This window comes from Rhipicephalus microplus, chromosome 6 (assembly GCF_043290135.1).
Source record: "Rhipicephalus microplus isolate Deutch F79 chromosome 6, USDA_Rmic, whole genome shotgun sequence".
NCBI lineage: Eukaryota > Metazoa > Arthropoda > Arachnida > Ixodida > Ixodidae > Rhipicephalus > Rhipicephalus microplus.
The window spans coordinates 141483470-141497324 of NC_134705.1; the positions used below are offsets into that span (position 1 = coordinate 141483470).

Sequence of the window (13855 nt, forward strand, 5' to 3'; positions counted from 1 at the left end):
AGGAACCATCTCAAGCCAGTGTGGCCCCCAAGAGACACCGCTTTCCGTACGAGACCAAAATGTTGCTGGCAGTGCCTATCATTGTGGTAATCCTCGGATTCACTTTCCTGCTGCTGTATCAGAGGCCAAAGGCGCGTCGTGTTCAGTTCTGTGTCACGAAAGGTTGCCAGGAACACAGGTAAGACATAGACGAACAAGTGCGCCTGCGGAATAAGGTGCTTAGAGCCTGGTGCGTCACAAAAATCATGGAATATGGTAGGCCAGTCCAACACACAAACTGCATTAAAACCTCAACAAAAATATATGGGTTTGGCGAGTTTGATTACCATTAAAGTATATTGACGGGGATTCCAAAGTTGCATAGCACCAACACACACGGACAATAAACAGACTACAGGAAGAGAACTACCTTTCAAGTTGAAGATTAGCGCTTGTCTTGTATCTTTTTTGTCCTTGTCTGTAAGAGCTATGGCACCTATTGAAGCAAATTATCAAATAGCCGAAAAGCCACGTTGTCAAAGGATGCCGAGCCTCAAAACTGCATTCATTCATTTTTAAATAAAGTATTTGCGGACGATCCGAATGCACTTTGATGGAGTATATGTATCTATCTATCTATCTATCTATCTATCTATCTGTCTAACTTGGCTGCTCAATCTATTCTTCGACATACACCACAAAAACATAATGAACAGCAAGTGTGTGACTAAGAAATGAAAGGTTATGACATAAATATCAGTTCATGCTGACAGTATACGTGTGATATCAATGACAATATAATGTGGCTCTCATGGCATTCATATCAAGTTTGTTTACCTTTGTAATTTAATTTTGAGGCGACGAAAAACACTACGGCATACAACGTACATAGACCGAACATTGAATGGGCACGACACTAAAGTCGCGTTATATGAATACATATGAGTGTCTCTACTAATTCATTTTCATCCTCATTCATTCATGAGAAATTTATTCATGTCGTACTTACTACAGTGCCGCTAAGACAACAAATAATGTTATTTTGCCTTCTTTTTCGTAACCTGAAGTTGGTTTTGTTTACTTATGCATGTAATGGTATGTTTAAAAAGTATTGGTGCTTTCAGGATTGTTTTCTGATTTGGTGTGACGTGACACAAATTAACGTAACGGGTTGTTAAGGTACTCCGAGCATAATTGATAGATCATGGCATGAATGCTATAGTGTTCATATGTTCTCTATCGTGGCATGGACGATATATATGTCATCACAAACGTGAAGCCTTTGGCGACGTTTGGTTAGCGTCGTATATAATGGAATCCACATATATGCATGAACTAGGTTCTCTAATAAATGGCATGAATGGCATAAACGAGGGTTTATGGCATATACGAGGGTGTAGTCTTCTATTTACCTTTTAGATCTCAACATGAAAGGTGTAAAACAAGTGTCAGGAGACACCCTATGATCAATACCAGATTTAGTCGTACAAAACTATCATGTCTTGCAAATTTCTTTATAGCGTTTACCAACTATTCAGCTGGACTAACTTCTCCTGACCTTCTGTTGCGTACATTTCACTTACTGAAGACTATTAAATTCTTATCTTGAATATTTATGGTTAACTGGTGACAAACACAGCCAGCCCTTCGCTTAATAAGTATGTCCTATTGGTGGAACAGGCCTGCCTGCAAAGGACGTCATGTACGGGTATAGTGCTGCACTCACTTCACTCACTCCCTCCTATGCGCTGTTTTCACGTACGAGTGACGGCAGGTTTGGGAGTGCTGTTTCGTTCTCCACAACTTTAGCCCTACACATTTACTATTCCTGAAAAGCAGGGTGGCTCCGTGGAGTTTTTGCACCCACTTACGGACTCATCGGCCACCACATTTGCTCACCACCCAGCTATATATAGCTAAATTGTTCTCGCACACCTCCTGTACCTACTTTGCTGTGCGGAGACCCAGCTTATGTCATTTTTTGGAGTCTATAGATATTCTGCTGTTGATCTGCATGTGGTCAACGCTAACAGAGTACCCATAGTAGCCTGAACACGTTTTTTTCACGGCAGAAATTCGATAACGCCAGTAAATGGATGGTTTTTCCATAGCAAATGGTGGCCCCTGACGTTGCTGACTTCTTTTACTTTACAGGGACCGTATAGAAGCTCAGATTGATAAGGACGTAGACCCCTGTGAAGATTTTCGCGCTTACGTCTGTGGTCGCTGGACGGGTAGTGGAGAGGCGTACCAGTCACGCTCCCAGATGAACGACATGCGCTTGCACTGGCTTCACATGTTTCCAGAGACGCTGAGAAAAGGTGTGGTCCACTTTTCCGCTGGCAGGAAAGTTGATGCTATGTTCAAAAGCTGCATGGCGCAAAAGGGGCCCGAAATTGCCATCATAAAAAAATTCATGAATGCCCGGGGTATCCTCTGGCCAGAGAAATCGCCCGAAGATGTACCACCAGCTATGGCCCTGTTCGACCTTTCCTTCAACTGGAACGCCGACCTCTGGTTTGCTCTGAGGGTTCTACCAGCTGTCCCAGGGAAAGTACAAAGGCGTATATTCTTCGGAACTAACGACGAGATTGTACTATGGAAAACTTTGATGCAGACGATCCCGAAGAAACACTTGGAAAGCGTGTACACTGGACTCTTTAGAATATTCGCTAACGACTCACGCAGTACGCCAGACAACGATGAAATGTCACGAACAATTGACATTCTCGAATACGTTTTCAGTACCCTAGCGCCCACCGGTCCTTCCAGAACTCGCACGGGGGCCTTGTTTCGCCTGGGCGATATTGACAATGTCACTTCTCTGCTCATTGCGGGGCACATGAAAGACATGCTCAATGCCGCTCTGAGAATTACTCCTCCTGTCACATTGGACGAACTGGTGCTTGTGAGCGACCTGTCTGTGTTCAACGGCATCATGACGATACTAAGCCGAGTCAATGACACAGCGCTGCTGCGCCATGTGGCATACCTCTTTGTAGAAACGTACGCAGCAGTAGCCTACCCAAGAAGCTTTCTGCTTATAATGTATGGTAGTGAGGAACGTGCTAAAGAAGCACGGCCTCGTTTTTGCGCTCAACGAGTCGAGCCAAGCTTCAAGCTTCTTCTAGCCGCCTTGGCTTCCGTCGCTCATTTTTCGACTGAGGAACGGCAAGGTATCATCGAACACCTAGAACACTTTGGGCAGGTGGGTGTTTCACAACAGCTAAAGTATGAGGCTGGTCTTCCTTCGTCAAAGTTGTCCAGCGCTATGTCTCTCAACAAACCCAAAAGTTATGATAGAAGAAATGATGTCATTTCTTTTGAAGTGTATGTTGCAAAAGTTGGCCATAGATAACTTTCAGAGAGAAAAATACGAGTCGGCAGCTAAACACTTTCTGTCTCCTTTTAGGTGCCGTGATTTACGACTGCATCAAATACTTTTTGCTGGTTTTATCCAAACAGTGGCCGCGAGGGTAGGGTGTATTCAATGGAAATGTGCATCTCATTAATAAAATGATAGCTGCTTAGGATGATAATGTTCATTATGCAGGAGGGGCAAAGAAGGGACAAAAACTCAGAGTTGATTTAGAGTCTGTGTGAATGAATGGTACATCAAATGTATGAATGTATACCAATCAGGTAGTATGAGAAATACACGGAATACCCCCAGCTCCTATAAAAGGCTTTCTTAGCTTACAACATGGCGTTTGACTCAGGCGAGACATGAGCAGTAATGCAGGCGAATCCAACAGTGTCCCAATAAAGAAGGGTGCAAGGCGGAGAAGACAGGACTTTTTCAACGCTATTCATTGCTTGTTTGCAGGAGGTCTTCAGGGACCTATACTGGGAGGAGTTAGAAACAACAAATCAATAGAGAGTAACCTTATTAGCCTGTGATTCGCTGATGACATTGCCTTGACGAGTAACTCAGGGGACGAGTTACAGCTCATGATTGCTGAGCTGCACACGGAAATCAGAACAGTATAGGTATGAAAATTAAAATGCACAAAAAAAGTGTGTGACAGTCTCGACAGAAAACAGCACTTTGGGATAGATAAAGACACGCTGGAAATCGTAAAGGTATATATCTACTTAAGACAGCTAGTAACCGCGAGGCAAACCGTGAGAGTGGCTTTTTTTGTATAAAGTTACCCCACTTTAGGATAATTGTGATTTTGCGCTTTTTGGAATGTGCGGCCTCACACAGTTCCACAGAAATGCCACTAATGCGCGTACTGGCGAAGTGGTTGTTTCTTCGCCTAATTTGCTGGCTGACATACAGAAAGTTTTATGGATGTGCCACAGTTATGACAGGCACTAAGTGGCGCCTCCACCACAACGAATAAGAAATGGGGACGTCAAAGACAAAACCGAGGGTAGTGCGCGGCTTCGCAGTTTACACAGGCATCAGAATAACTAGTAATCGTCAACGAGCAAAGCATTGTTTTTAATTGGGCGACTTCATTTTAAGTTCAGCGCCGGCAACCATGACGCCACCATAAGTGGTGCATACTTGTGGCTTCGTACACCCTTCTTCTCTCTTCCCTAAGCCCCCCTGAGATCCTGTGCCACCATATTATAGGACAAGATGCTTTCCACATTTAGCTGTCCGCCGGGTGCATGCAGTTTATTTTGAGGGGCAGCAATGGCATGAACGCACCTTCGAATACAGAGCGGTTAAGTGGTAGGCATGATGGCAAACGCCCGGCTGGCATGTATTGTATGCGCTTCTTGCCATAAATGCTGATGCTACGCGCAAGTTCTTAATTATGATGCTCAACGCGTGTTTTATTGACGACTTGACAAAACAGAGGTCAGCAAAAAAAAAGCTAGACTGAAGCTAGACTTCAACCATGTTTTAGGCGCGACTGGTATTACGGTAGCCTGCTTACTCAACCAAATCTGGGATTCCATGGAAAAGCTGCCTTGACATTTAAGGTTCCACCTGACTGGTTGGCTCGAATGTTCTAGTATTATTTTGTATATCACAAAAATCGTTTCCCTGGTGCATCAGTTGCACGAGCACATAGGGAATTAATTGTCACTAATATCATTACCTGCGGCTTCACGACAAAGAATGGAAAAAAAACAGTGCTGGTATTTTAACGCTGTTTTCTAATAAAAATTCCATTTATTGTTCAGTAATATGAACGGTACTATTAGACTACAAGTGCGGTGATAAAATTACACCACATGACTACTTTGCCTATTAGCTTCAATTCGGATTTCCTTTTCAAATCCCCGCTACGGCAACAATGGCTAGTTCGCGCTGACACCCTGTCCCTTAAACGAGGTAACACTGGGTGACTCAAGGAACACGAGTACGAATTCTGCGTAACTTGCATGTAGGACGCCGGGATGTTCTTTCACCGCAGGTGGCTGCAAACAAAACGGGTGCCACCTCATGGTTGGACTCGAGGATAAAGAAGCGAGCCCTGGAGAAGCTTAGCAATGTGCATACTATCATATGGCCTTCGGAGACCTTCTTGTCTCAGAGTCGGCTCGATGAAGTTTACAAAGATTTTCCCGATGACGCCCCGTCTTTCACCGAGTTCTGGATTGAGACTCATCGCAGACAGCGTCTGCTGTTCGGCACTGATGCGGCTTCAGAAGAGCTGCTACTCAGTGACAATTACGATCTGCCATATGTCCGTTACATAGAGGTACTCAACCACCTCTCTGTCTGCATCGGAGCACTGGCACCGCCGCTCTACTATCGAGACGGCACCATGGCTATGCTGCACGGCGGCCTCTTGTACCTCTATTCTCGTGCACTCATCAGCGCCATTGAAAGCGAGGGAGTCGAGGTGAGGGGGCACAAGGGTGAGACCCAAAGGAACCAGTGAAGCCTTAGGGAAAACTTTTAGTAGCGCAAATGTTCAAACACTTTTTCATAAGTAATAGTAGGTCAGCATTCAAGTCCCCAGTCTCTCCTGACACGGAGCTAGCTACAATAACAATTCATTCAGGTTGTCAAACTAGTTTATGCCTTTTACGGGTTTTTTTTCTTAAATCACTCAAATGTATATTTAACAATTTAGCTAGTTCCATGCAGTGTGATAATTCATCAAATGTTACGCAGGAGCGAGGAGCTGCGTACATTGCCTTGTTTGGTTTTCAGTCAAATGAAGTCATGAAGTTAAGCAAAATGAAGTCATTGATGTCATGACACTTAGTTTACGTATATCGCACTTTTGTGATGCATGCACGCATATAAAATCTGATATTTGTCACCCTAATAAAGCGCATATTGTGGTATATGTGATAAATCACTTGTCATATGCTCGTCAGGCACTCATGTCCTGCCACATTAATTTTGGTATATAAAACAGAACAGTCGGGAACCCATCATAGTACACTGTGCGTTATGTCAACCGTGCCGTGCATGACATGTGTGTCACTATTTGCATTCTTGGACCTGTCATTTATGTTCGGCATATAGTCATGTCACGTACTACCGAATTTAGTGCTTTTCAAGCTAGTGAAATGGCTGCGAGCACGCCATGAGCGTTGCGTGTCATGCTGTACGTGACATGTATGTCAAGACTATGATGTTACCCCCTGTCATTTATTGTCATTTATTCATGCGAAGCAGCTTATGGTCGAGCCTGTTTCCCCTCGGCACCACCCACGCACCCTCTGCGCATGCCCAACAGCTGACCCAAGCTTCCGGACGAGACCGCTAGAGGCGCCACGGCAGCTCCACGAGATGAAAATGACCCGTGCAGGCTCCGCTCTACCACGGCCACTCGATCCTCCCCTAAAGAACAGATCGAGCGGTCGTGGCTCTACTCAATCTCATCGCGATAACACGAGCGTGAACGCCACGAGGCACAACCAGAAGCAATGCTAACACTTTTGCTGAGGAGAAGAGGGCTCGAGCCGTTGCTGCGAAGCGGCAGCGGTGGCAAACCGACCCCGAACTTTGACTGAGAGAATCAGAAGCACACCGTAAGCGCCTCCTGCAAGAATCCAAAGAAGCAACGAGAAATCGCGCAGCCGAAGCGAAACGTCAACGTCGACAAGCAAACGTCGAAGCGGCGCGACAGCGCGAAGCCGAAGGGCGTGTTCACACTTGGCCCCGAACAGAGCGAAAACGGCTAAACCTTCGAAAACCGGCTCGTTTCACCGCCCAAGCGGCCGGAAAATCATGCCGCACAGCCGGCACGCAGCAATCAGTCTGAGACTGATTTTTCCGTCACGCGAAAGCGAATACGGTTTCCGCTGCACGACTTTGGCAGCGCTAGATCAAACCACGTGATCTAATCATCCGACCGAAAATTAACATGGCGGTAAAGGCGTCGGTGGTGGCTCACATCGGCCCAAATGACATAGTACCCGTGCAGCACAACAAAGCTTCACCGCCTCAACGAGGACGTGATCATTGAGATCTTCGTTTGGATTACAATCGCCAAGAACTCTGAAATGAGGCGGTGCAGGAGCAGCGAGTCGGCATGCCCCAACGTGTCTCGCTTTCGTGTGCAGCCGGTTGAATCGGCCGCCACCGCTGCCGGTGCGTTTGCTCGTGTCGCTTCTGCTGGCGTATCTCCCGAAACAGCGTTTGAAAATGTGCGAGCTCTTTACTTTCAGTGCCTGGCGGGAATAACTAGAATTCGGCACAAACTTTAGTTCTGAGAAAGCAGGCTAAAGCGAAATAATTGTTGAGGTATCGACGTCAGCGGCAGCGAGATGGGCAGGACGAATGTAAACATCTTCGGCGCGCGCAGTCGTGTTTTTCCTGCGGCTATGGCATTTTCGCTTTCGCTTCTTTTCTCTAGTGGAAATGCGCTCTTACGTTTCGCTTCGGCTTTGGTTTACGTTTCGTTTCGAAGCGCTACTGCAACAATGATAGTTATAGCGCGAGAACAAAACGACGACACAGAGACAAGAAGGACACGAAAGACATGTCTTGTCTCTGTGTCGTCGTTTTGTTCTCGCGCTATAACTATCGTCATGCCATACCAACTAGCGCAAGCTGCCACACTTCTAAGCTACTGCAACGCGAGTCAGTGGCAAAAGCAGCGATATGGTTGAAGCAAGGCAATCCGTTAATTGCGTGACTCTACACATTACGGACCACTGGGCCGTTACACTCGAGAGGAAACGAAACCCTGAACTTAAGAAGTCATCTACTGTGGTGATGTGTAAATAAAAGGCAACTTTCGCGCTAACTTTACGGAAGTCAATTCATAATCTGCTTCGCATGCTTCCCAAGGTACCCTTTACGGAGATATATTTCTTTTTCGTCACACACACATCTGGCCATTCTAATTTTGATATATATCCATTTAATTGAATGACCGAAAAGACTTTGGCACCATTGTATGTAAATCATGCTGGGCATGCCATGTAAGTGACGATCTTCGTGTTGCCACCGTCATTTACGTTTGTGATACTGCCAAGCTCCTTCCTCAAGTTTTTTCATCACCCCGCTACACTGTACGTAATCCTCAGCGTGATGCGTGCGCCTACAGTGTTAGAGAAAGCTTCGAGTCTGTAGTAGGTCATTTAGTTAAGATTAGCGCGCCCACTTCGTGAAGATTACAGATTATCTTAAACTAACGTTATCGCTAGCGATAATGCTAGGACATTCGACGGCACGTGTATAAATGTCGACGCGCTTCAACGCTTGTCAGTTAGTGGACGGCCGACGCTCCGTTCGCCGCTATCAGCGCCGGTGTGTATCGTTGTAATCTTACTTTTCGTTTGTCGGCCGCAAGTTCGGCCCAAATAAACAGTTTCACCTTCAATCTACAGTCGGCTCCCTTCGTCCCCGTCAATACGACTATGTTGTCCAGCACCTATTTTAGAGTGTAAAGCCAGCGAAACGCATGTGAGCGTATACCGTGAGCAGGGCATTTTTAACTTAAGCCCTCGACGACATTCATGTCGTGATTTTCATGTGGCTACCTGACATTTATAAACGAGAACTACCATGCAATAATGCCAAGTAAAGCATAGGGAATAATATTATCACTTATTTTAATGTCACCATGAAGAGAAAAAAAGCGGATGAAAGGATACCTTGCCCGTGGCAGAGACCATCCCCGACGGCGACAAGTTTCCTTCTGTTTCTTCACATGTACACTACAATTTACTACTAACATCTCTTATACTTTGCTTCCCGCTGTTGTCTGCTAGTTCACAATATTCCTTGTGTCTAAGAAAAAAAATACTGCCCTTGAATTCACCACTTCTTTCATTTTACTGACATTTATTTTTATCACGAAATAATGTGCCATAAAACCGGTTTTGGTGTGCATTTTCTAATTAAATGACCATTAGTGCCCCGAGACTACGGAGGGCAAATATTACTTTACGTGGCATGGGTGTCATGATTAGCACGTTATCTTCGATGTCGGATGAAATGCTTGAGGCCCTTGTATTGAGTTTTGGGAACACTTAAAACAACCGATGTAGTCGAAATACAGATCCCTGAACGACGCCGTCTCTTATATTCAAATTTGTGGTTTTGGGAAGTCCCCCCCCCCTTCGCTCAAAATATTTGTACAGTCCTTTTATAATACTAGCCTACACGCAGGACTACACAGTACGACACAACACAACACTTAGACTTCTAATGAATTATGTATTGAAACAAATAGCATACGGAAGGGCGGCATAATAGATGGCGGTTTGTTTTTCTGACACTTCTCAGTGACTTGGCACTTGAGTGTGTGCACTGGAAGTACCTATGAATAGTTTGCGAGGATTAAAGTCAAGCTGAAATTTAGTGACTTTTCTGTGTCGTTCTGGGCATTCTGCGCCTTGTCTGACCGATGCTAGCATCGATTCATCAAAAACTGTAGCTGTGACTTGCTCGCACTTGTGGCTGTTGTATATTGGAGTGTCTCCGTGTTTGTGTAGTTTCCAATGAGCTTTGAATTTTTCGCAGGTTCTGCTTTTCACGTTGAGAGAAAAAAAGAATGTCTCATATGAACATGTAAACGTACTTGGTTGCAAGCTTGCCCACTATTTGTAGCGTATATGTTACAACGTAAGCACTGCTCGCAGATTGACTCCCAAGGCGAGACAATGACGTCACAACCGAGTGACAAGGCGCCGGGCACTTTTGAGGAGCGCGTTCTCGGTTGTCTGCCCGGAAATGCCAGCATCTTTCCTGAGATTCCTGCAATTGAAGTGGCCTACGAAGCTTTTAAGCTGCACCAAGGAGACAACGACACCCAATTGTCAGAGGTGGGCAGATATTCGCAAGCCGCCTTTTTAGTCTCACGCATGCTTCTATTTTTACTAGAGTAATAGAATACAAATGCGCGCAGTAGATCAGGACTAGAAAATATATATCATAGCTATGCCAATACATTTGAATTTTTCTCAACGCCTCAATATTTTAGTGTCTCCAACATTAGAGGAACGACGTTAGAGTGAGTAAGATAACACGATGCAGCATATCGCCAGAGATGTTGATCGTGCAGGGAACATGATAGCAGGTATCGGTCGAAGTGTGCGGATAACAATATTTTACTCTAATGAATATGATTTTGTAGTACACCGCGAACAGGTCATTCTCCAATTAGGAACTACGCTGGTCAATTTCTGGTCAATTTCACAGGACGCCCTGCATGTGTTGTTTGATATCGAAAGTGGAGAATATCTACGAGGCATTGGTTTTGCGATCAAACGAAATGACCAGGCAGTAGAGAAGCGCGTCGGTGGTTTGTTAATAAAGCTGTTAGTGCGTCTTGACGAAGGAAGCATGCAAAATCAAGACGGCAAAAAAAAACAGCATTTGAAAGTATTCCAGCATATGCTTTGGCAAGCCTTGTCACAATTTCTAATATGTTTTGCCCTCATAAGTGGACGCTGGTCACAAACTATTAATTTATTATCATTTGAAAATACCTGGGCTCCTATCTGTAACAAAAAAATTGTCTGTTTACACACTGTTTAATGCGTATGTGTGAATAATGAACATTTAAATGTGCCACTAATATAAACATAAACGGTTCTTCGTCATCTAAGATGCGTAAGAACGCTAACGTAACTCAACACGCTTATGCACGAAATATGCACCTGAGTTATCGTATTTATCACATATATTGTACAAAAGCGCCACATGCCCACGCATTAATTATTGTGGTGAAGTGTATCAGTGTACCATCCACAATACTCTTAGGGCTCATAATTTTGTTAGGTAACGAATGCCACCTAATGTACTCACGCTATGCGGTGTTGAAGAGATCCTAGCCGATAACTTACGTCTACGCGGTCTTTCTACGTAAGAAGTAGTGTATGGTAAAAAGTAATACGCGACAAGCCACTTAATGCGCTTGCGCTGAGATGGAAAGGACAGGAACTTAGGGTCTCGCTTGATAATAGCTACTACGTTATAACCGCTGATGTCATCTTCAGCGTCGATGCAATGAATGATACTGACTAGTATCATTTAGGAGTGTGCAATGGAAGTCGGTGGTACCGCCATTTAACATGACACTGAGGAGCTCACCCAGGAGACTGAGGAACCTCATTAAGAAACGTGAAGCATGATAGCTTGAAACACAACAGACAAACAAAACTCGCAGAACTTGCGAAGTTCAATAATAAGCGTAAAGTAGGAGACGTAAGAAAGTATATAATATGAATAGCATTGAACATGCCCTTAATAAAGGGCGATGTCTCAAAGCTGTGCAGACAAAACTGGGAATCGTCAAAAACTAGATATATTCACGAAAACACAAAGGCAAAATCGCTACATATATCGGCATAGTTCAAGTCGCGGAGGAGACCTACAGATTTGTACAACAGCCGGGACAGGCAGGAAGATAGCTTAAGTAGTAGTAGTTCAGAGGAACCGGACATGCCACCAGTAACTGTAGAAAAAATTAGAGAAAGCCTTGAAGGGAATGTAAATCGTCATGGTGGGGATTAGGTAACATATATTTTTTTGAAAGACGGCGGAAAGATTGTCTCAGGCGAACAAGCCATCCTGTATACAAAGTGTCTCTTAATGAAGTTGGGTACCGGAACCTTCGAAGAAGGCTAATATTACCTTATTCTATGCAAAACTGTAAGTAAAGAACTGAAAGTAAAATAACAAGCTGGTGGGCTGACTGTCGGTCGTATATAAGCTGTTTACAGAAAAATGATAGCTAATAAAACTACGACGAGTTTAACGAAAAGACCAAGTAGGGTAGTCAGGGTAGTCAACCAAGTAGTAGTAAAGGGTAGTCAACAATAGACCACAGTCGTACTATAAACCAGGAGCTAGAGAAATGTGCGGAATACTACTAACTCCAGTATATGACCTTCGTAGATTACGAGAATGCATTTAGTTCAGTCGAGACATTAGCAGACATGCTGGCACTGCGAAGTAGGCGCATCGAAGAAGCATATATTAATATACTTGAAGAAATCTAGCTCAAAATATTCTATCAAATGCTTTCTTCATGCGAAGTAAAGGTGGTGGCTTAATGGTGCATTTCGTGCCTTTCCTTCTTTTTTAAGACATTTAAAGAAATTCCCGCGCTGCCTATGCCTTGGCGAAGGTTCTTGCGTTACTTGAGAGTGAAACGTAGTCATTGTGGATGTGTTTAGGGAAAAGTTTTGTGTTTGATTGCATCTTCGAAGTATTCAGATCTTGCTCTGTACTTTCACAATTACCCTATTTGGAGGAATTTCACAGCAGCCAAAAACACTCGGGTAAATGTTTCATTGCTCATTGTCCTTGGCACGCAAGTTATCAGCAGAACTGCTCCAATATATTATTCTTTCAAAGTAGAGGTCTTCATTGCGAACAGTGCAGGTAATTTGCAAACTTTCGTAGGGTTAATAATGCTTCATCGATAAAACTGCAATTTATAACTTTTCACACGGCTGCAAAATGTTTACATTGTGGCTACTGTAATATTTACGTGGCTGTTGCAATAATAAACACGTGTCACACCATTTCGCAGGAATTGACTGAGGAGAAGGTATTCTTCATTACTGCCTGCCTGTCGAGTTGCTCCAAGACACCCGCTGACAACCTCTACGGCGGAGATTGCAACAAGGCGATGATGAACTTCGCACCATTTGCCCAAGCCTTCAGCTGTCCAGCGGGCTCCAAGATGAATCCGGCTGAAAAATGCTCATTTTACGACTGAACGTGCGAGACGTTTAGTCAAGACATAAATCTGGTGGCGTGCTCAACTTTTACAGAGGCTGAATCTTTTAGATGCGGAGCATCTTATACTCGCGCCTTGTAGTGCGCCGTCCGCACCGCTTCTCGAACATTCGACAGCTGACGCGCGCGCATGCGCCGTCGCGCCGTCGCCCACTCTTCCACCATCTGTGCATCCCTTCCTCCTCTACACACCGCGTTCGACATCTACAATTCTCCTGATTCTCCAGTGGACGCGCATGTGGCGTCGCGCTTCGAGAACATTCAACAGCTGACAGTGCATGCGCCGTCGTGCTGTATCGCCGTCGGCAACTGAGCGAGCGAGCGCTGACTCAAGGTCGGCGCTCGCTCGCTCAGTTGCCGCTCGTCGGTTGGTTTGTACGGCACGTCGACGTCCAAGGTCGCGGTGAAATGAATTCCAACGAATCCACAAACACAATGATCGACGTCCCTTCGACCAGCGCCGCCCTTTCGCATACGTGTGTACGTGTTCACTCATTTAACACCCCCTCCTACAACCACGTTAACCAATTTAGCCATCGACCCAAGTAAGTCGCAATTTAACACCCCATTTCACAACCACGTTAACCAATTTAGCCATCGACCCAAGTAAGTCGCACTTTAACACCCCGTTAACCAATTATATGGTCCGCATCCTCCTCAGTGTTCCCCCGAGGGAAGCTGCGGGCAATTTTTTTTTTAGACTTTGTTTCAAACGAAATGCACCCTAGACATTTTGGTTGTTTCATACGT

The 13855-nt window shown here is 44.8% G+C and overlaps 1 protein-coding gene across 1 annotated transcript in view; it reads left to right on the forward strand.

Moving 5' to 3' along the window:
• The window catches only part of LOC119168421 (endothelin-converting enzyme 1), a 21184-nt gene extending 8050 nt beyond the window's left edge, over positions 1-13134 (forward strand). Inside the window, exons 3-7 of the mRNA XM_075867856.1 lie at positions 3-178; positions 2134-3187; positions 5358-5789; positions 9997-10179; positions 12897-13134. Of these exons, the coding sequence (XP_075723971.1) occupies positions 3-178; positions 2134-3187; positions 5358-5789; positions 9997-10179; positions 12897-13085 (2034 nt within the window). The 3' untranslated portion in view covers positions 13086-13134. The remainder of the gene's footprint in view (positions 1-2; positions 179-2133; positions 3188-5357; positions 5790-9996; positions 10180-12896) is intronic.
• Positions 13135-13855: the final 721 nt, after the last annotated feature.